We start from the raw sequence: 21,152 nt of genomic DNA on the forward strand, positions 1-21,152 counted from the left end.
AAAGGACGCCATCAAGAAAGTGAAAAGAAAGCTCACAGAATGAGAAAAATATTTGCAAACCATATATCTAATAAGGGACTGGTATGCAGAATGTATAAAGAATGCTTACAACTCAAAAGACAAATAATCCAATTAAAAAATGAGAAAGTTCAAAGAGCTAAAAGCAGACTGACCATTGGACCCAGCAATCCCATTACTGGGTATATAACCAGAGTAAAATAAATTGTTCCACCATAAAGACACATGCATGTGAGTGTTCATCGCACCACTATTCACAATAGCAAAGATGTGGAATCAACCTAAATGCCCATCAATGAGAGATTGAATAAAGAAAATCTGGTACATACACACCATGGAATACTATGCAGCCATAAAAAAGAATGAGATCATGCCTTTTGCGGGAACATGGAAGAAGCTGGAGGTTATTATTCTTAGCAAACTAACACAGGAACAGAAAACCAAATACGACATGTTCTAGTATATTTAAAATGTAATTCCCTCCTCCCCTCCCCCAGTTCCTTCCTTCTTTTCTTCCTTCCTTCCTTCCTCCCCCATGCTTAATTTATAAGCCTGAGATAGAATATATTTAGATCCATGAAATAAAGCATAATTATATTGTTAGTTGGGTAATAAGAAAAGATAGCAAGCCAAAAGTGAAAAGTTCATTTAATTTGAGAAACTGCAGACAGAGAGGATATCTGAGGTTTGAGCAAGTCTCCTTAATGACATTTATTCATTTTTTATTCAACACATATTTATGGGACATGTATTAAACATTTGAGGCACTGTACTAAGTGCTACTTTATGATTTCACAGCAACATATGAGTATATTTTCCATAGCACGCACCTGAGACCAAGTTTTAAATGTTTTATAACAAGTCTGTTGAGGCTACCTCCTTCCTTTTTTCTAGCAAGTCATTTACAGTAGCTGACTTTGGTCTATCACAAATTGCTTACCAAGATAAAACCCACAATCACACTTGGAAATCTCTTGCTATTTACAGAAATGCAAAGCACTTTCTTGGAAAATTCATAAAATAGCTGTGAGTCTTGAATAATGTCTGAGTGTGTCTTGTAGCACCGTTGGGGATCTCAGAGCCACAGGGAGTGGGGTGTGGAGAAACCGAGTCTGCCTATTGTGGGTCCTCCATCCACCACTGGGGCTGCAGATCTACTTTGGTTTAGGAGGACTGAACACTTGACCCAGCCGAGGCCCCTAGAGATATGAGCTGATTATGAAATAGCTTTCAGGAGAATTGGGTCTACAGGATCAAGTCAGAACCCACCTCTTATCAGAGCAAACCCAAGCCTTGGGTCCAGGTGACTTCAAGGTGCTATCTCAGGACCACCCCAGACCCTCTGAACCTGCATCTCTGGAGGTGGGTCAGATGAGGCTTAAAAGCCCAGGAAGTTCGCAAACTACTGTCTATGATGAACTCAGCTCTGAGGTGGACTCCCAAGGTCCCTTTAAAAGTAAAGGAAACTAGGACCTTATAAGTGAGGACTGTTGGAGGCTAAAAGGAATCCCCTGGGCCAGATCTAGTTGATGCTTAGATCTTCACAACTTAATTGAATTGGATTCCAGAGATTAGGCATATGGACAGGAAGAGTGGTCACTCATCTCATCTTTATGATTATTATTATTTTGTCTTTTTTTTTGTTTACTTTAAGTTCGGGGATACATGTGCAGAACGTGCAGGTTTGTTACATGTGCCATGGTGGTTTGCTGCACCTATCAATCCATCATCTAGGTTTTAAGCCCTGCGTGCATTAGGTATTTGTCCTAATGCTCTCCCTCCCGCTGCCTCCTACCCCTTACCCCAACAAGCCTCGGTGTGTGCCGTTCTCCTCCCTGTGTCCATGTGTTCTCATTGTTCACCTCCCACTTATGAGTGAAAACATGCAGTATTTGGTTTTCTGTTCCTGTGTTAGTTTTCTGAGAACGATGGCTTCTAGCTTCATCCGTGTCCCCGCAAAGGACATGATCTCATTCTTTTTTATGGCTGCATAGTATCGCATGGTATATATGTGCCACATCTTCTTTATCCAATCTGTCACTGATGGGCATGTGGGTTGGTTCTAAGTCTTTGACATTGTAAATAGTGCTGCAATAAACCTATGTGTGTATGTGTCTTTATAGTAGAATGATTTATAATCTTTTGGGTATATACCCGGTAATGGGATTGCTGGGTCAAATGGTATTTCTGGTTCTAGATCCTTGAGGAATTGCCACATTGTCTTCCACAATGGTTGAACTAATTTACAGTCCCCCCATCAGTGTAAAAGCATTTTATTTATCCACAGCCTCGCCACCATCTATTGTTTCCTGACTTTTTAATAATCATCCAAAAAGATCCCGTATAGCCAAGACAATTGTAAGCAAAAAGAACAAAGCTGGAGGTATCATGCTATCTGACTTGAAACTATACTACAAGGCTACAGTAACCAAAACAGCATGGTACTGGTACCAAAACAGATATATAGACCAATGGAACAGAACAGAGACCTCAGAAATAACACTGCACATCTACAACCATCTGATCTTCAACAGAGCTGACAAAAACATGCCATGGGGAAAGATTCCCTACTTAATAAATTATGCTGAGAAAATTGGTTAGCCATGTGCAGAAAACTGAAACTGGACCCCTTCCTTACACCTTATGCAAAAATTAACTCAAGATGGATTAAAGACTTAAATGTAAAACCAAAACCATAAAAACCCTAGAAGAAAACCCAGGCAATACCATTCAGAACATAGGCATGGGCAAAAACTTCATGACTAAAACACCAAAAGCAATTACAACAAAACCTAAAATTGACAAATGAGATCTAATTAAACTAAAGAGCTTCTGCACAGCAAAAGAAATTGTCATCAGAGTGAACAGGCAACCTACAGAATGGAAGAAAATTTCTGCAATCTACCTATCTGACAAAGGTCTAATATCAGAATCTACAAAGAACGTAAACAAATTTACAAGAAAAAAACAACCCCATCAAAAACTGGGCAAAGGATATGAACAGACACTTCTCAAAAGAAGACACTTATGAAGCCAAGAAGCATATGAAAAAAAGTTCATTATCACTGTTCATTAGAGAACTGCAAATCAAAACCGCAATGAGATACCATCTCATGCCAGTCAGAATGGCGATTATTAAAAAGTCATCTCATCTTTAATCTGAGGCTCATTCCTTTCATTTGTCCTCGGTAGACCAACCCAATTATCTTTGTCCTGGAATCAGCCGAGAAGTTGAAAAGTAATCCAGGAGAAAAAGTGTCTATACATATTCCTAGCAGATTTTACTCCTATGGAAAAAAAATACATTTAGAGAAAGTGGAATTTTCCTAAGGAGAACAATGTAATTTTAAAACAAAAATAAAAGGGAACAAATTTTCACCAAATAATTAAGCCATCAAAAATGTATGCATCATTTAAGTAAAAAGCTTTATTTTTTTCCCTCAGTGTCTGGATCTTCTTTATTGTTTACCAGGATTCATGATTCCTTTTGTAACTTGTTCTCAGTCATGTATTCAGTTGAGTAATTACACTTTGTCAGACAAATATCTAAAGTTTTATTATGTAACTTGCAGATTTTCAGGATGAGTGAAGGAGGAAAATGGCAGAAGAGTTCAGGAAAGACAAAAATGCAAGACTGTGTCTAAGTTTGTGCCTCTCTTGAGTTTGGTGATCCACTTTTAATTTAATCATTTGAGTGTCTCTTAGGGATTCTTCCTCCACAGTGGAGGAAAGTGGGCTCTACTGAATTCATTGGAACACCGTCCTTTAAGGAGAAAGAAACTTTGAACAATAGACATCTTTTTCAACAACTACTGCCAATGTTTTGAAAGTTGTCATTTGTTTTCAGCTAGATAACAAAGGCTGAAGAGTTGCCTTCTTTCCAATTGATCCGATGGTTTACTGGCACTTTTAAAACACATTACGTAAATCTTTAGAAATCTTTTGTGAAGGTAAATTCAGTATTTTAAGCAGTGATCCTTTGCTCTCATGATTCATGGCATGGAGACAGCACCCAGCTTTCCCGAATCAAGGTGAACGTTGATATTCAGTTTTCAAGGTAACACACCATATAAGGCCTCCATCGTCCTGAGGAGACCTGATATATTGCCTTTTTCTGACAAAAAGTCTCACTTGCAGATGTACCTCAATTAGTGCAAACTTTTTTTTTCTTTCTTTTTTTTTGGGGGGTGGAGGATGGGGTCTTGCTCTGTTGCCCAGGCTGGAGTGCAGTGGTGTGATCAAAGCTCACTGCAGCCTTGACCTCCTGGGCTCAAATGATTCTCCTGCCTCAGCCTCCCAAGTAGCTGAGACCACAGGCATGTGCCACCATGCCTGGCTAATTTTTTAAAAATCTTTTATGTTTTGTAGAGATGGGGGTCGCCCTGTGTTGCCCAAGCTAGTCTGGAACTCCTGGCCTTAAGGGTTCGTTTGTCCCTCCTTGGCCTCCGAAAGTGTTGGGATTACAGGTGTGAGCCACCATGCCCAGCCGAAACTCATTTTTTAATGCAGTAATAGTGTATGCAAGTATATATATGTATATAGATATAAATGATCATGTAAAAAGGAGTTATTTCTTGTGTTACAATTTCTCCTATAGCAAACACAGATGACTAAGCTAAAAATATTTCAACTCAGGCTCAGTGGCTCTTCTCAAAGGTATCAAAAGAACTTAGGTCTCAAAGGTGGTACTTTGGCCAAACTGTTTCCTAATCAAACGACCAGTTAGTTGGTCAGTGACTGGGACTCTGCTCCATCATGCTCTCTCCATTCTCCACCCAGCACCATTTTCTTTGGAATTCTATGCCACTCAAAGACTGTTGTTGCACAAGCCATGCTGCAGGGGTACTGGTGTCCAGGATTAAGGCTTAGTGCATCATCTCTCTGAGCAACCCACCGAGATCCTTGCTGATGCCTCCACATTCTCATCAGTGAGCCAGCCCTTTCCCAGGCTATAATGTCATGTCAGGGATTGCTCTTGTCTGCACCCTATATTGGGAGCCACAGAGTGGCATGTCTGAGGAAGCCTTTGCACAGGTGAACGGACAGGGAAGGCAGGCAGGCCATCCATCTGTCCATCAACATGTAGGGCCTGCTATGTGCCGGGCTTCATGCCATGATGTACTATGTGTGATAAGTCTCACAGAAGCCCATGTCCATCAGAAGCTTTTCTGCTCCTCAAAGCAAGAGAGAAATTTTCGTGCACTCAGACTTTGGGAGGGCACTCATGTCTTTCACCTTGTTCTGTGAGTTCTCCAATCCTTAGTGATTTATTTATTTTTTGATTGATTGGTGATCCATGCTAAGTTACGTCCTTTCTGGAGCTCAGTATAAGATGAAAAAATTCCATGAGCTGGGTCAGAAATAGACAGTAGCTTTCGCTTTCATGTAGACCTCCTTTCATCAGGGATGGAAGGAACAGTACAGGACTGTGGCCACAGACACTGAGGCTGGCTCCTGGGTGTGGACAGGGCACAGACAAGGGCCTGGTCTGAGGGGGTCCTTTGTGCAAGGTGGGACAGAGAGGGGCCCAGAGCCACGTCTGTCTGCAATAACCACTCCAAGTTTGGTTGCTGCAGGAGCAGGTCCCTGCTCAGAGAGTTCATCCTGAGTAACGTGAAAAGAAAGGAGGAAATGACATATAACTGAGCAAATGGAAAGCTAGGATTTTCCTACCTTCTGGAAAAACGAGGTTTGTATCTTTTTTAACAAGTAGGAACTTTTATGTATAGAATTATCCAAGAATAATGTATTTACAATGCGTGTGGCCTTGATTGTGTTAATGAAGCTATTATTCACACATAAAATGAAAATCATCTGGCTTTGGAGGCCCACTTTGCTGATGGTGTTTCTTTTGAGACAAGCAATACGATCAGTTATGCAAGCAGGAAGAGAAGAATCAGGGCCAGGGCACAGTGGCTGGGCCGGACAGGCGGGGCAGTGCCGGCGCGGCCCTTCAGCATGCACATCACCCTGGACCAGGATCCGTTGTTGGGCAGCGGGGTGATGCCCACCACGTTGCACATGACATTGTAGACGTCCACCGACCTGATAGGAGCAGCTCTGAAGTTGGATTTGAAATCTGAAAGGGAAAGGCAAACAAACAAGTTGTCATGGCAGCTCCAAGGCAGAGGTGGGCTGAACGCAATAAAGAAGAATTACATTCAGGCTGCAGGTGACATTGAGATTAGGGAATCAGCTCCATCAGTGGGGTGTGGCCTAGTGAGTGTGAACATAGAAGGGTATCCGGAAGGCTGTAGGTTAGAAAGGGAAACAGCTTTCTATGGCTCATGGAGATGAATTTCTTTAAAAGACAAGCAGCAGAGCCAGGCTTGGGGGCTCACACCTGTAGTCTCAGCAAGTTGGGAGGGCGAGGAGGGAGGATTGCCTGAGCCCAGGAGTTTGAGACCAGCCTGGATGACAGAGCAAGACTCTATCTCTAAAAAAAATTTTTTAAACCAGGCATGGTGGTGTGCTCCCAGCTACTCGGAAGGCTGAGGTAAGATCACTTAAGCCCAGGAGTTCAAGGCTGCAGTGAGCCATGATAGTGCCACTGTACTCCAGCCTGGGCAAGAGAGCGAGATCCTGTCTCAAAAAAAGGTAATCAGCAAACAGACTTTCTTTGTGCATAACTGTGCTCTCTTTGTGACAACAGCAGTTTCTTTGGGGGCTGGGGGGAGGCTGAAGCCATCTGATGCTGCTCCATGTCTGCAGAGAGCACAGCAGAGCCTGTATGGTCACAGAGTGACTGTCTTGCCCTTAACCAAATTAAATGCTATGTCATTTTCCAGAACATCTATCTAGCCTGGACCGACAGCCAGAGTGCCAGCGTCTACCGCAGAGGCCGCACGGCAACTCAAGAATGTTTTCTCACTTTGCTGCCCCATCGAGGTCACAGGTCTTGATGGAATGTGAAACTGCAGTTTTCTCGGTGCTCACTAGCTCAGCAGCCATGGCGATGGTTTCCTAAATACATTTGGAAGATGAGTGGAACACTCTTTGGGAGCATTTTACCAACAGATAAAATAAATTAGCCATGTGGAAAATGAGCAAACTGGTATCTGAATCAGGGATCTACGTGCAGGCTCTGAGCGAGCTAATGGAGAAGACCACTGTGCCTCTGCCCAGAGTGGCCCCAAGCTCGAGAGTCACGCAAGAACACACAGGTAGGGTGGCCACACGCAGCACGGTGAGCGAGGGACGCCGAGGGTGACTCCACAAGTCTTTGGAGGGATTTCAATCAAGGGATTTCTTCTTCTCTACAGCGGGCAGATGAGAGGCAGAATTCAAAGCACTTGTTCATTTAAAGAGTGAATGTAAGATTTTAGTAATACACATAAGCAACTTCACTTTTAGGCCCCAAACCAGAGCTTGTAACAAAATACCCAATGCTACATTAAGGTTGAATTCAGGGAGGAGATTTAAGCCATTGATAAAGGCCTGTGCCTGTGCTTTCTAGTTCCCCTACAACTTTTGAAGGAAATGAGTTGTTTGGGGGCCGTAAAGCCAAGTTTTTTAAGATATTAGAAATAATCTTTGTAATTGCTTTGCTAAATAATCCTAAATACTTTAGGTAAAAAGCAAACAAACAACAACACACAGCAATATATTGCAGAGGTATCAACACCAAATTCTGTTCCTCTATTTATCCTGGAATTAAAAATTGGAAAAAAGCTAAATATAGATACTTCTGCCACATAGTATGTTAGATCCAGGGCAACTGCCCAGATAGCACGTTTTGCTCCCTTTGGAGAATTAAAGTTGAATCCAATATAAAGAGGTGTGTGGGCTCCACCGCCAGCCTGCACCCAGCATGCACTAGCTGGGTGACCTCCGGAAATAGGCATAGAAAGTCATCGTTCCTGGCACACTGTGTATACTCAGTAAATGGTCACTACTATTATTAATAAATATGTATGACAAGGACAAATCGTGGTTTGAATATATTCACTTTCTAAATTATCTGGAGGGTTCACTTTTCTTCAGGGGCATGGAGGATAAGGGTCAGCTTCTCCTCAGAGTAAAAATTAGTTTAAAAAAATGTAAAACCTGGCCAGGCACGGTGGCTCACACTTGTAATCCCAGCACTTTGGGAGGCCGAGGCGGGCAGATCACATGAAGTCAGGAGTTCAAGACCAGCCTGGCCAACATGGTGAAACCCCGTCTCTACAAAATTTACAAAAATTAGCCGGGTGTGGTGGCAGGTGTCTGTAATCTCAGCTACTCAGGAGGCTGAGGCAGGAGAATTGCTTGAATCCAGGAGGCGGAGGTTGCAGGGAACCAAGATCCTGCCATTGCACTCCAGCCTGGGCAACAGAGCAAGACTCTGTCTCAAAATAATAATAATAATAATAATAATAATGTAAAACCTGTCCAGAGAGGAGAAAGAAAGGGCTGCCCCAGTATCCCAGCCCCTCTCAGGCAGATCAGACAATCAGATGAGGATGGTAGTTACACTTCCCTATCCGAGGAATCAAGTGCAGCACGAGAATCCAGTGGAACGGTTGTTCCAGCGACATGGAAGCAACTCTTCTATCTTCTTCTCATGTGACCTGGATGTGATAATCCTACTGCCACATGGGGCCATGCCTTGCTGTGTGTGGGTGGGAGGGCATGTGAGGCAGTGGACCAGAGTAAGCCCAGCTGTCCCACAGCCTTTCAAATATCCACTTCTGGCTGGGCACTATGGCTCACACCTGTAATCCAAGCACTTTGGGAGGCTGAGGCAGGAGGATGGCTTGAGGCTGAGGAGTGCAAGACCAGCCTGAGCAATATAGCAAGACCTCAACTCTGCAAAAATAAAAAATTAGCTAGGTGCGGTGGTGTGTGCCTGTAGTCCCAGCTACTCAGGAGGCTGAGGCAGGAGGATCTCTTGAACCCACGAGATGGAGGCTACAAGTAAGCCATCATGCCACTGCACTCCAGCCTCAATGACAGAGAGAGACCATCTCTAAAAAACAAAACAAAACAAAAATCCTCTTCTTTAACACTTCACAGGAAAAACTGAGATCAAATTCTTCTGACAAAAGTATTAGAAAATATTATCTTTTTACATTGGAAATATGAAATCGAATTCTGTGCATTTAAGCAGAAAGGAGGATTGAGATTTCTTTCCCATCCCATCTAGTTCATGGCCTCCTGCTGCACAGGGATAGTGCTTTGGGCTCAGTGCAGAAATAATCCAGGCTGGAATGAGAAAGCTTTTAGAAAATTCCTGAAGAGCAAAACAATGCCTGATCCAACTGAGGACCCAGACAGGCTCCACTAGCTGAAGATGGCATTTCAGACATGGACAGAGAGTCCAAGTTATCCTCGCATGTTTACATTTTTTTGGATATGAGAGGTGTGTCTCTTACAGAGAGGAGGTTCTGCAGGCTTACACTGTGCCTGGCCACCTGGGGCTGCCTTCCCACTGGGGCTTGCTAGCTCGCAGGCAGCTCACTGACTCCCACTCCTGCTGTCTTATCTCGAACGTGGAGTTCTCCAGGGCAAGATTAGACTGTTCAAATTAGAAACTGGGATTAACAAGAGTGAGGCTCTCCTGCAGAATTACTTCCCTTTCTCTTTGCTGGACCAGACTCACTGACTTCTGAGGCTGCATCTGGGCAGCCGCAATGATGCCCAGCTTTCCCCCTAAGGGAGAAGCACATACAGTTAATCAGGAGGGATGCACCTTTATCTCAAAGTGCAGCTAGATAGCTATTAAAGGCCTTGCTCTTAAATTTTCTTCTCAGTAAACAGCCAGTGTGTAAAGCTGTTTAATCTTTCATGAGAACTGGAGCCAGAACGTGATGGTTTGCGGGAGGCTCTCCACGCTGTATCTGCCTGGAAACATTTTGCAATTAGCGCAGTCCATTTTCATCAGGGGTCATCTATCTGTCCGTAAAAGACTGGGCGCTTTTAGTGTTACAGGAGCCTGTGACGGAGGCCTCTGTTAATGGACAGAATCTCTTCACCAAATTTTAACTTTAAGCTAATGCAGCTTTGGGGACCTTGTTTAAAATTTGGGGTTTGGGGCTAGATTTGGTTCTGCTTTAAAATATTCCTGAGACTCGGCTGGGCGTGGTGGCTCACGTCTGAAATTCCAGCACTTTGGGAGGCTGAGACGGGCAGATCACCTGAGGTCAGGAGTTTGAGACCAGCCTGGCCAATATGGTGAAACCCCGTCTGTAAGAAAAATACAAAAATTAGCCAGGCGTGGTGGTGGGCTCCAGTAATCCCAGCTATTGAGGTGGCTGAGGCAAGAGAATTGTTTGAACCCAGGAGGTGGAGGTTGCAGTGAGCTGAGATGGCACCATTGCACTCCAGACTGGGTGACAAAAACTGTCTCAAAAAAAAAAAAAAAATATATATATATATATATATATATATATATATTCCTGAGACTCTCACTTGTATATAGTCCTTCCCAGACCACTGCTTTGCATTCATGATCCTATTTCCCTCATCTGGGAATGGAGGGTGCCATGCTTTTGAATGAAAGCCTTGCTGACTAATGTTCTCCCAAAGAAAGACCATGGCCCTGGAATGTATCCAGTGTAATCCAGTAGTTACCCTCGGGGTGCTCCATTCCTAATTCCTTTAGCTTTGGGGCTCTGCATATCTGACCTGGGGCTCGGCTGACAGGGAGCACCTGATAACTATCACTGGTTAAAGGCAACATGTTCAGGCATCTTCAGAACCCTCTCTTAGGCCAACATCATGAACCCTATTAGTGCTCCATGAATTTGCTGCTACTGCTTCTAATGCTCCCTTGAGGACTTGGGAACCTGGATCACATGTGGAAAGGGATTTGGACTAATGTGTTTCCTAAGCTCAGGCACCCATGGAGGTTGCAGAAACTGACACCTCATAGTTCTTAACAGGGATTTTGTGGAAAGTAGAGTGAACGATGGTAGGCTGAATGAGGGATGCTGGCATACGTCTTTGATCTTACTACATTGAAGAGATGAGCAGAGCTTGTAGATGTGATGTGTAACCTATAATTTGAAAGGCAAACATGGACTTTTGTGGACTGAAACATTTTGACCAACATCTAGAAAAAGGCATCCAGAATACAGGTATCAGGGTAAGCTGCTTATATTTAGTGCAGAAGGACGGACTGTGCTAAGAAAGAAGGATAGCTCATGAACCAGTCAACTGATGGTTGATGGCTGTTGGATGCTTTTTCTCCCTTTTTAATTTTTGTTTTTGGGAGAAGAGGGTGTTCAGGTAGCAGTAAGATCTTCAGAGTGTTTGGCAAACTTTTCCAAAGTATGAATTGGCAGGGATCCATCTGTTAAATCAAATGACCAGATAGGCCCTCTCCATCTCTCCTCTCCTCCAGCCCTAGGAATTAATCTGGTCAAGGAAGACACAGCAAATTTGCTCTCATGCAAGGCAACCCTCGTCATTCTGGCTCATTCTCAAAGTCAGGCTCAAGGTCATTTCCGCGAGTGCCCTTGAGCACATCCCAGCTTCTGGTTGGGCTCTAAACTAAATGAGCCTCTCTGAGGTGGGTGCTCGAGACGGGAAGGACCGTGGAAGAGCCAGACCCCGAGAAGCGATCGCATCAACTGTGAGACTCACAGTGGTCAGCAACCTGGTGTCCAGTAAGCTTTCCTGGACATCAGATAGCTATGAAATAACATTTTGATGAATTAGGTAAAAAATGAATCACAAACATGTGGAATACATTTTCTTCACTGCACTCAGGATTTAAAATTTACAAGGCAAAGTATTTGGCTACATTTGCCAAACCCAAGAAGCATTTGAAAGGAAGCCAGCAAAAGATGTTTCATGGAGACCGGCTGGGTTTGCTCTGCTTGGCTCATAAAGAGGGTCTGTAAGGAAATCCCTGCAGCCTCTCCTGGCACCCGTAGCCCCCCTTACAGACACTTCCTTGGGAATGGGGTCTGAGAGCATCTGGTCATTTCCTCGCCTACCAGGTCCGAAGGCCAGGAAGATGCCCCGCATGTCCATGAGCTCGTTGTCGTAGCCGTGCCATCCACGCTGCCAACCTTCCCGCCTGCCGGTGCTGTTCATCCAAAACGGAAGCATCTCTCGATTCTGAAACCAAGCAAGGCAGACACATGACACTACGTCCTGACCGTGGCGCTGAGCGGGCATCTGCTCCAAGCCGCCACTCCACCGGGGGGCGCTTTCCTCCTCTGCGCTCCGACTGACCCAGACTGACCCAACCTCCGCTGCGGCACTTCCTGCTCCAGGCCGCTCAGACCTCGGGCAGCAGCCTATTCGATTGCTAAGCGCTGTGGTTAACCAGGTGTTTTCCTACGTGGGGCTGAATTGTCTCCCGTAATCAGTTTTAGAGCCACTAAATATAGTAAGTTAGTGGCAGAAGGGATGTTAAAGTGTATCTGCGGTGTCATAAAAATGTATTTGGTCTTTGTCCCAGGTTTCTAACCTAGAGCTCCTAAAACCCGGGGTACAATTTCCTGAGGATAAGAATGTCTTTCGCTTTTCATTCATAAGGAGCTACTTTCTCCCACACCTGAGTTAATGCTACTGAGAGGGGTCCTGGGGCTGGGGGCTAGACAGCTTCAGGGTGGGGACTGGCCACCAGAGGAACCAGACCGGGGGAGGGAAGAGGAGTTGGAGACTGAGTCCAATCATCTGACCCATGATTTCCTCACTCACGTCTGCGCGATGAAGCCCCACGTGAAGCCCACGGGGCATGCGGTTCCGGAGCCCCTCGGGAGTGGAAGCTCTGCGTGCCTCACCTCCCATGCTTTCTTTCCCACGGGCCTCTCTATGTGGTGCCTCTCTAAGGGCCATCCATTACAATAAAACAGTCATCTTAAATATAGTGTGCTTTCCTGAGTTCAGTGATTTGTTCTAGTGAGTGATCAAACCTGAAGTAGGGTCATGTGACCCCTCGAATGTAGCCAAATCACACACAGGTGCCGGCAGGCTGGGGACCTGGGACTTGTGGCTGGCCTCTGAGTGGGGGCTGTCCTGTGGGATGGAGCCCCTTGACCTGTGAGGCCCACTCTAACTCCAGGTATTGTTGTCAGCATTGAACCGAATGGCGGGATATCCAGTTGATGGAGAATCTTAGGGAACCAGTATCTATCTAATCACATTTCCTAGCAAAGCAGCCGGACCCAGAAGGGTCTCCTCAGCAAATCCCAACTCCCTTTCCCATGCAGCCCACCCTGCCTTTCTTCCTTCTAGCCCTGCCCTTGGGAGCAACTCCAAGCCAGCCTCCTCTCCTCCATTAATGAGCACACTGGAAGATGGCACCTTTGCTCCCCTTGTCCAGGCTTCACAGACCTTAATTTCCCTCAACCACTCTTCCTTTGGGATGGGTTCCGGAACCATCACTTCCCGTCACACTTCTTTTCTTTGGAACCCAATTTTCTTAGACTACAGCTGATCACTTGCTATGAAATAGAGGGCTGAGAGAAGGCTTTGCAAGTCCTACAGAGGCTGCAGCCAGCTGAGCACAAGCCTAGCCATGCACCCCAGAAGCCACTCATTCTTCTAAGACCTCGCCAAGGACGAACGGCCCATCCTTGCTAGGCAGGTTTCAATATTACAAATATTTACTATTTCAAATGCAGGAGGTAGAATTTGCTGGTCGTGATGAATGAGTAGAATCAAGACCGCTAAGCTACCAGCAATTTACAGGTTGGCTCACAAGACTAGTATCATGTGTTTAGTGAGCCAAGCAGTTCGCCATAAGCTGACACCAACATCCACTGAACCATCACAACATCCCAGTGGGGATGATACCATTTGCCCCATTTTGTAGTTCAAGGGACTAAGGCTCAGAGAGGTTAAGTGACAGTCAGAGTCACACAGCTAGTGCAAGGCAGGGCTGGGATTGGAACCCAGGTCATCTATCTCCCGGTGCCTGGGCCCCTTCCAGTCCACACTGCCAGAGGTCACTGCAGTGCTCCTGCTGGCAGCGGCCAGTGAGGTGTCACCTTGCACTTCACATCCTCACTCACGGAGTGTGGCCAGACACAAAGCACTAACAGAATTTTGGAACTGGGTTGGTGCAGTTAGGTGGGTTAAATTCCAGCTGCTACTTTCTAGCTCTGGGATCTTGGCTGTTCCACTTCTCTGAGCTGCAGTCTCCCTGCTGGTCCTGGCCACCTTGCAGGGTCTGTGGGGGATGTCATGACTGTGTGCTAAGTCCCTGACACACAATAGGTGTTCAATAGGTGGCAACGGTCTGGTCCGCAGATGCCCCTGGCCATGGGGCCAGGCGCCCGGGCAGTATGCAGCCGGGCAGTGTGGGTTGTGAGGGCTGAGCCTGCTTGTGCTTATTTAGCTGTCATATCACATTGCACAGCCATCTGCTCTCACCCCATAAATCGCCCCCTCGCATTGCAGCTTTCCAAGTTTCTCTGTTTCCTGAGTTTCCCGCATCCCTCGTCCCTCCTTCTCCAGCTGTGGTTCGTGTTTTTCCATGGGAAGGTTTCTTTCACTTACTGCATCTCTAACTTTCTCTTTTTCTTCCTTATCTGTCCATGGTGATGATCACAACACATCCCAATTTAGTTTCGTCAGCTGATTTAATGTGTTGCTTCTCCCTCTCACAGTCTACAAGGCAGTGAGCACTGAAGCACGAAGTAGAACACTTTTGCTATTAACAACCTCACCAATTATGAACCTCATAGTCTGTGTGTGCCCCATGGCAAAGAACAGAAGCAAGATAGATGAAGACTGATGGCCTGATTTAAGACTTACAGCCTAGATTCCACAAATAAACACACAAAGCAGTGAAAAACCCCAGCCCTGAAAGTGATTTTGGATCTTTCTAGTTGTAGGTAAATCCACTCATTTTTATTAAAATAACAAGTTGCCCCAGAAAAACAATTGCTCTTACTGATGAAAAAATCACAGCCACCTGGCGGGTCAGGTGCACAGGTAACTGTGTGGTGTAAGTGATGGACTCAGCCTTCATTTCACAATGCTGCAGCCATGATTTCCTTCTTTTTCCTCTGCCAGTGGCTTTTAGCACCTTTGCTTTGTACCCCACATTATCTTCTCAAGGGCATACAGCTGAGGCCAGGCCCATGAAGAAGGGCCCGCCACACACCTCTCCACCTCCACAGCGGGAATGTCCGTCTGTGGATCCGCAAGCTCCTGGTTGGCCTGCTGACCCCATCCAGCCACTGCGGGGCCCAGGGACTGCCACACAGCGCCACCTAGTGACATCCGGGGAGGCGCCCCAGCCCTCCAGATCTGGCGGAAGGTGATGAAAAAGGGTAGAGGGTGGGCTTGTGTGTGTGTGTTCAGGCAGAGTGGGGCCTCTAAGTGGGATCCCACTGTAGGGTGGGCAGCCAACTCCCAGGGTGGCAGGAAGCACCCGGTTCTCCTGCAATGTGTGCTGGAGGGGGTGTCTCCCCACTCCTCAACTGGTGGGGAGGGAATTCACTCCATGCAGGCAGAGAAGGAGTGGGGTGCCCCAGGTGAGAGGAGTCCCAGGTGACAGTGGAACGTCCCTGCCAGCATGTGGGAGAAGCCCATGATTTCAGGGCCGGTTGATTCAGTTCTACGGATGTGGACTGAGCTCTGGATTCGTGCCAGGAACCCGGCTAGGCTTCTGGGGTCGGGGCCACAGAGGTGGAGGGCGGCTCCTTCCCCTAACAGAGCTCAGCTTTAGTGAGGGAGGAAGGGGGCTGCAGCTGCTGGGCATTGACTCCAGAGTAAGTCGGTGCCAGGAGTGGGTGCCCGAGCCTGAAGGAGGGAGGGAGGCTCAGGCCCCAGGGAGGCCTTCAGCAGAGGGGACACAGGAGGAGGCCGAGGGGAGAGTCAGTCAGTGGGGACGCAGCTGTGTGCATGCGACCTACATGCAGGTAAGCACATGTGTGCATGTGTGTGTGAATGTGTGTGTGCATGAGTGTGTATGTGCCTGTGTATGAGAGTGTGTGTGAGTGCATGAGTGTAAGCATGTGTGTGCATGTGTATATGTGAGTGTGTGTTTATGTGTGTCTGTGTTGCATGTGTGTTTATGTGTGTGAGCTTGTGTGTGTGTGTGTGTAGCAGTGGGGTAGGGAGATGGGGAGGAGAAATCAGGACGAGGAGTCCACATAGGGAGTCCAAATAAAGAGGGTGGGGTCGCTCCAAGGGTCCTGCAGTGACAGAATCCCAGAACTCCAAGAGCGGGGGAGCCCTTGAATGACCTGGGTGGGAAAGATGGAAAGAAAGCTGCCATCAGAGAGAGACAGCTGGAAGAGCCAGGAGGTGAGAGGAACTGGGTTGTTTTGCTAGCGGGGTTGTGCCAACCAAACAGGGTGACCAACTCTCCTGGTTTGCAGCTGAGAGGGTTTCAGGGATGCAAGACTTTCAGTTTGAAAACCAGGACAGTCCCAGGCAAACCAGGACAAGTTGGCCATTGTACAGTCAACACTATATTAGGAATTTAGATAACATCTTCACCCAGGGTGATGTGTTCAGCACTTCCCAGTGCCTTCCAGGACCCCTCCTCTAGACAGGGGTAGACAGCAATGCCAGGACCCTCCTTGATGAGCCCCTCAACCAGTTAATCATTTCTAACAGGAAGGAACCAGAAACAAGTCGCCCCACACGAGGACGCGCAGTGAGAAGCCCCACACGAGGACGCGCGGTGAGAAGCGGCTGCGCGGGTGCCTTCAGGCTTGCGCGCTTTCCTGCCGGTGCCTGCATTCTATCTGGGCGCCTGCACTCCATCGCCAGCTCCCCATGATAATGCCTGTTATATGCTTGCAGTGATTTGGGAAGCCAAGGAATAATTATGAGATACGAGTTATAATTGCTAGACCAGGCCTTTGTCTCAATCATCCTTAGCATTAAAATGAAAAGAAAATGCAACATTTGCGCTTTACCTCCGAATCAGAAACCCGGTAAATACAGTTTGTTCGACACTTGCCAGGGCCCATCCGTTTGCATTCAGCATTGTAGGATTCCTTTGAGTGCTGAGCTGAGCTGTGCTGTCTGGGGAGCACACTCAGAAATGCGAGGCTGCGCTGGGAATGAAGGGGCAGGCAGAGGGAGGGGTGGAAGGACAGGACGAGGCGAGGAGCACTGAGTGGTCCATGTTCATTATTTGCCGTTTCACATGGGCAAGGTATGGCTTTGGCAAACTCTAGGGGCATTTACTTGTCTTTTCATGATGCATTTTTGGAATACGTGATAATATATATTTCTTGCCCGTTCCTTCCTATTTCTCTCCACCATATATAGGAGAACGGTTGCTAAGCTGGGGAGAATAACGGAGGAGGCTGGTGGCCAACAGCTGCCCAACATCCAGCCTCCAGCTGTGTCCTGCATCCCTAAATGTCTCCTCCCGAGGTGGCTGGAGGGTTGAAATCTGTCTTCTCTGGCATCCCTCCCCGAGCAGAGGCGCCGTTGCAGGGCCTTGCCGGGTGCCTCCTGCTCTGCCTGGTGCTGCCCCTCTGGCCTTCCCACAGAGGCCACAGTGTCGCTCCCTGCTGGAAATCAGCGTGCTCACCGTCCACACCGGTGCATCCCATGCTGGCTGCTCAAGGACCACCCTGAGCTCGGCCAGGACCTGGCTCCGGGATATTTGCATTCAGCAGGTCAGGAGGAGTTGAGGAATCTCTTCTTAATGTCCCCCAGGTGGTCGGGATGTGCAGTCAGCCATGAGAACCCCTAGAAGCTGCTCACCTGGCATCTGCCATGGGCCATGTGAAAGGATGATTGTCCTTTTCTGAGAAGTGCCTGAGATCAGGGACTGTGCCTCATGTCCCTTTGTGTGGCACTGGGCAAGCAACACGGGCCTCCCTCTTAGAAAGTTCAAAGGGCTTCAAGGGACTGCAGAGTGAGGCACAGGATCAGCTGGTACAGGGCTGCTTTCCAACAGGCGGGAGCCAGGGTGGCCCTCCAGCTGCTCCAACAGGTGCTTCATTCTCAAAGGCCGGCGCCCATGGGGTGCTGGTTGTTACACATTTTGACTATTGTGTCTCCTTTCAACTACTGAAAGTATAATTCGCATGAGGTGTGGGGTCAGGGACCCAAGTTCTTCCCTTTCTCCCTTGAGGCATCACAACAGGCCTCCAGGGAACTGGGGAACACCGTTGAAATCTGGTCAGATTAAAATAAAAGGTGAAACCTATCTAAGGTGTATTAGAGGCCTAATAAAAATCTACTTTTTTCTTCTAGGACACGGTTATAACAAAAGCCTCCCACCTCCCTGAAAATACAATACACTTCTGACATCCTCCCAGTCTAAGAAAAGGCACCAACAATGTTCAAGTCATGGGTGGCTTCAGTGAAAACGCTGGTGAAATGATGACAGTTTGGCTGGCTTGGATGGTTTTGCTGCTAGTGTGAAGGTCAAGATATGGTTTCTATTATAAACCACGCTTTCTCATATTTTGTGGCATTGCTATTTTAAATTGTCCTGCAAAGAGGCTTCCAGCCAGCAGGACTCTTTGGAGCCCGTGGGAGTGGTGGTTATGAGCCTTGGAGATGTGTTCGCCACATGCCGCTCCAAAGAGATGTTCCTCTAACCATTTCCCTTTCTCTGTCTTTCTGAAACAGAATGTAATTGCTCAGGCCTCGGCCTGCTGGCCTGACCCCAGCGAGACCCTGGCCACACACTGCTTGATCCTCGAAATGGAAAATGCAGGCAGCCAAGTCAGCAGGGATCCGGCGACGCAGACGTTCTCGGAGTGGAGCGAAGTGCTGGAGAAAAGCACTTAGTGGATGGGGTTTCTTTCTTCTTTTCTTTTCTTTCTTTCTTTTTTTTTTTTTTTTTGAATCACGTTGATTGCAGCGCGCCCAGGCTGAGGAGGGTATGCCTGTGCTCCCACACAGCTCCCACAGATGGCCCTGGTCACCATCAGAACGCATGCAGCTTCCCGCCCCACATCTGACTTTCTGAAGCTCAGGCAGGCCTGGACAATACCACACTAGCTGCCACTAAAGCTCCGAAGCCACGTTTTCCAGATTGTCTTGATTTCCCCAGATATTTTGAGTCCAGGCCTCACAGCCATTCAACCACAGGCTTTAGAATTGAGCCTGGCATTTCATATCCTTTTCCAGTTTTCAAAATAAGTCTTTCCTCTGGAGAAAAATATTGGCCTCCTTTAGAAGCTTGGGCCTGAATTTGCTGCATTTCTCTCAAGTCAGGCAGGGGTCCAGACCATGTTCTACGATCTTTCACCAAGCTCTGGGGAAATCTTTCCCCATCCTACCTTTGTGAGCATGGTGGCATAAAATGGACACTGTCCAGGAGAGGCTGCAGGAATTAGCCCTTCAGGGCTGGGGAGAGCTGTGTCCTGCCCTTGGACTGTAGCTCTGGGTCAACTGAGGTGAGAAGAATTTGTACTTTCAACACCTCTTCCCTGTTGAAATTTCTTCTGGGGCTACTAATAATTAGCCAAGCTTGAAAGCCTGACTTCGCTTTCTTCTCTGTTTACTTGGTGACTGGTTTACACACCAACCAAGTGAACAATCTGTCAATAAGTAGTCAGAAATCAACTGTCTCAATATTTAATAATTCGTACCACCCACTAACATCTACTGAGACTCTACTGTGTACAAGTTCTATGATGGGAAACAAAGGTCAAGATGCCAAAGACCTGCCCTCAGGGAGCCTCCACTCCGGCAAGGCAGAGTCCAAAACAGACAAACAAATGTAGCATCAGGTCTTACAGAAATTCCAAGCTGGAGAACATTAGCAACTCTTGAGTGTTTCCTGGAAGAGATGGTGTTTGAGTTGGGCTTTGAAGGACAGGGAGGGATTGGCACAGACAGGGCATTCCAGAGATTCTACTGATTATTTATTAGGCTGATTGAAGTTACTTGGGCGAGCACGGTTACCCCTCCCTGACCACCAAATTCCCAACACTTAAGTCTTGCACTGGAAGAATTGTTTTCACAACCAGAAAAATTTTGGTTCGGGTCTATGCAAATCACTCATGTTGGTGATAAGAAAGAAAGAAAGGGGTTGGGGTAAGGAAGAATAAAAGGAGGTAAATTGGGCTTGGAACAACTGTAGAGGTTTTTGCAGTATGACACGAGCAAGAAAATTTAAAAAGATGATGGTAGAACTTCTGTTTCTGCAAGTGTGAAGGAGCCAAGATGTAGCTCTAGACCCCACAGAAGCCAGAAGGGTGAGTCTGTAACTGGGAAACACGATGTTAGAAACACATTGAACATTCTGCTGAAATGTTTAGAACATCTTAGAAGAACTGGACGGGACTGTGTGCTTCATGGCTAGACTTGAATTCAAGTCCTGGGTTAGTTGCTCAGAGATTTATAACCATAGGCAAGGTACCTAAAATGCTGAGCCACCATTAACTCAGTAAATACAGTATCCACAATGCAGAGAGAGTGAACTGAGGAGGTACTTCATTCCAGATGGCCACTATTGTTATGGTTGTTATTGACCAAAATTTTTTTTTAAATCCCCATATTTTTATTATCTGCAAAATATAAAATAACTTGATGTGTATGTTATTGAAACTTCTGGGAGGGCCATAGGGAGCGCTTTCCAAAGTCTACCATGATCCAGGCAAGAAAAATTAAGATTGTTGTTCACAGCAACCAGTATTACTAATTAAAGGTGTATGAAATCACATTGACAGTCTGTTTAGTGGGTCAGTGTAAGGATTTTCGTGGAACTGCTCATGACCTCAGTTATTTAACTCTGTTCTTCCCAGGGAATTACATTACCCTGAAGATGATGGATCATGATCCTCCCCTGTAAAAATTCCCTGTGGTTTCCCACTGAACTTAAGATTAAAAATACCAAGTTGTTTTTTTTTTTTTTTGAGATGGAATCTCGCTCTGTCTCCCAGCTGGAGTGCAGTGGCGCAGTCTTGGCTCACTGAAACTGCCACCTCCCAGGTTCAAGTGATTCTCCTGCCTCAGCCTCCCAAGTAGCTGGGATTACAGGCACGTACCACCACGCCCGGTTAATTTTTGTATTTTTAGTAGAGACGGGGTTTCATCACGTTGGCCAGGCTGGTCTCGAACTCCTGACCTCAGGTGATCCGCCTGCCTCAGCCTCCCAAAGTGCTGATATTACAGGCATGAGCCACCATGCCCGGCCACAAAAATACCAAGTCTTAAGATAAAAAATACCAAGTCCTGGCCCAATGGTCCCTTGCTTACCTAAGCAGCCCCATCTTGTTGCCATGTCCCCTCTCCTGGCTCCCCACACTTGGCCACCTGGC

At 46.7% G+C, this 21,152-nt stretch overlaps 1 protein-coding gene across 2 annotated transcripts in view; it reads right to left on the reverse strand.

The window, feature by feature from the left end:
* Positions 1-650: 650 nt before the first annotated feature.
* Positions 651-21,152, reverse strand: part of ENPP6 (ectonucleotide pyrophosphatase/phosphodiesterase 6) — a 132,038-nt gene continuing 111,536 nt past the window's right edge. For both annotated transcript variants that reach the window (XM_003823458.4, XM_034959477.3), the window contains exons 7-8: positions 11,940-12,063; positions 651-6,097 (exon numbers count right to left, since the gene is read on the reverse strand). In XM_003823458.4, the coding sequence (XP_003823506.2) occupies positions 5,892-6,097; positions 11,940-12,063 (330 nt within the window). In that variant the 3' untranslated portion in view covers positions 651-5,891. The remainder of the gene's footprint in view (positions 6,098-11,939; positions 12,064-21,152) is intronic.

The sequence above is a fragment of the Pan paniscus genome, chromosome 3 (assembly GCF_029289425.2).
Source record: "Pan paniscus chromosome 3, NHGRI_mPanPan1-v2.0_pri, whole genome shotgun sequence".
NCBI lineage: Eukaryota > Metazoa > Chordata > Mammalia > Primates > Hominidae > Pan > Pan paniscus.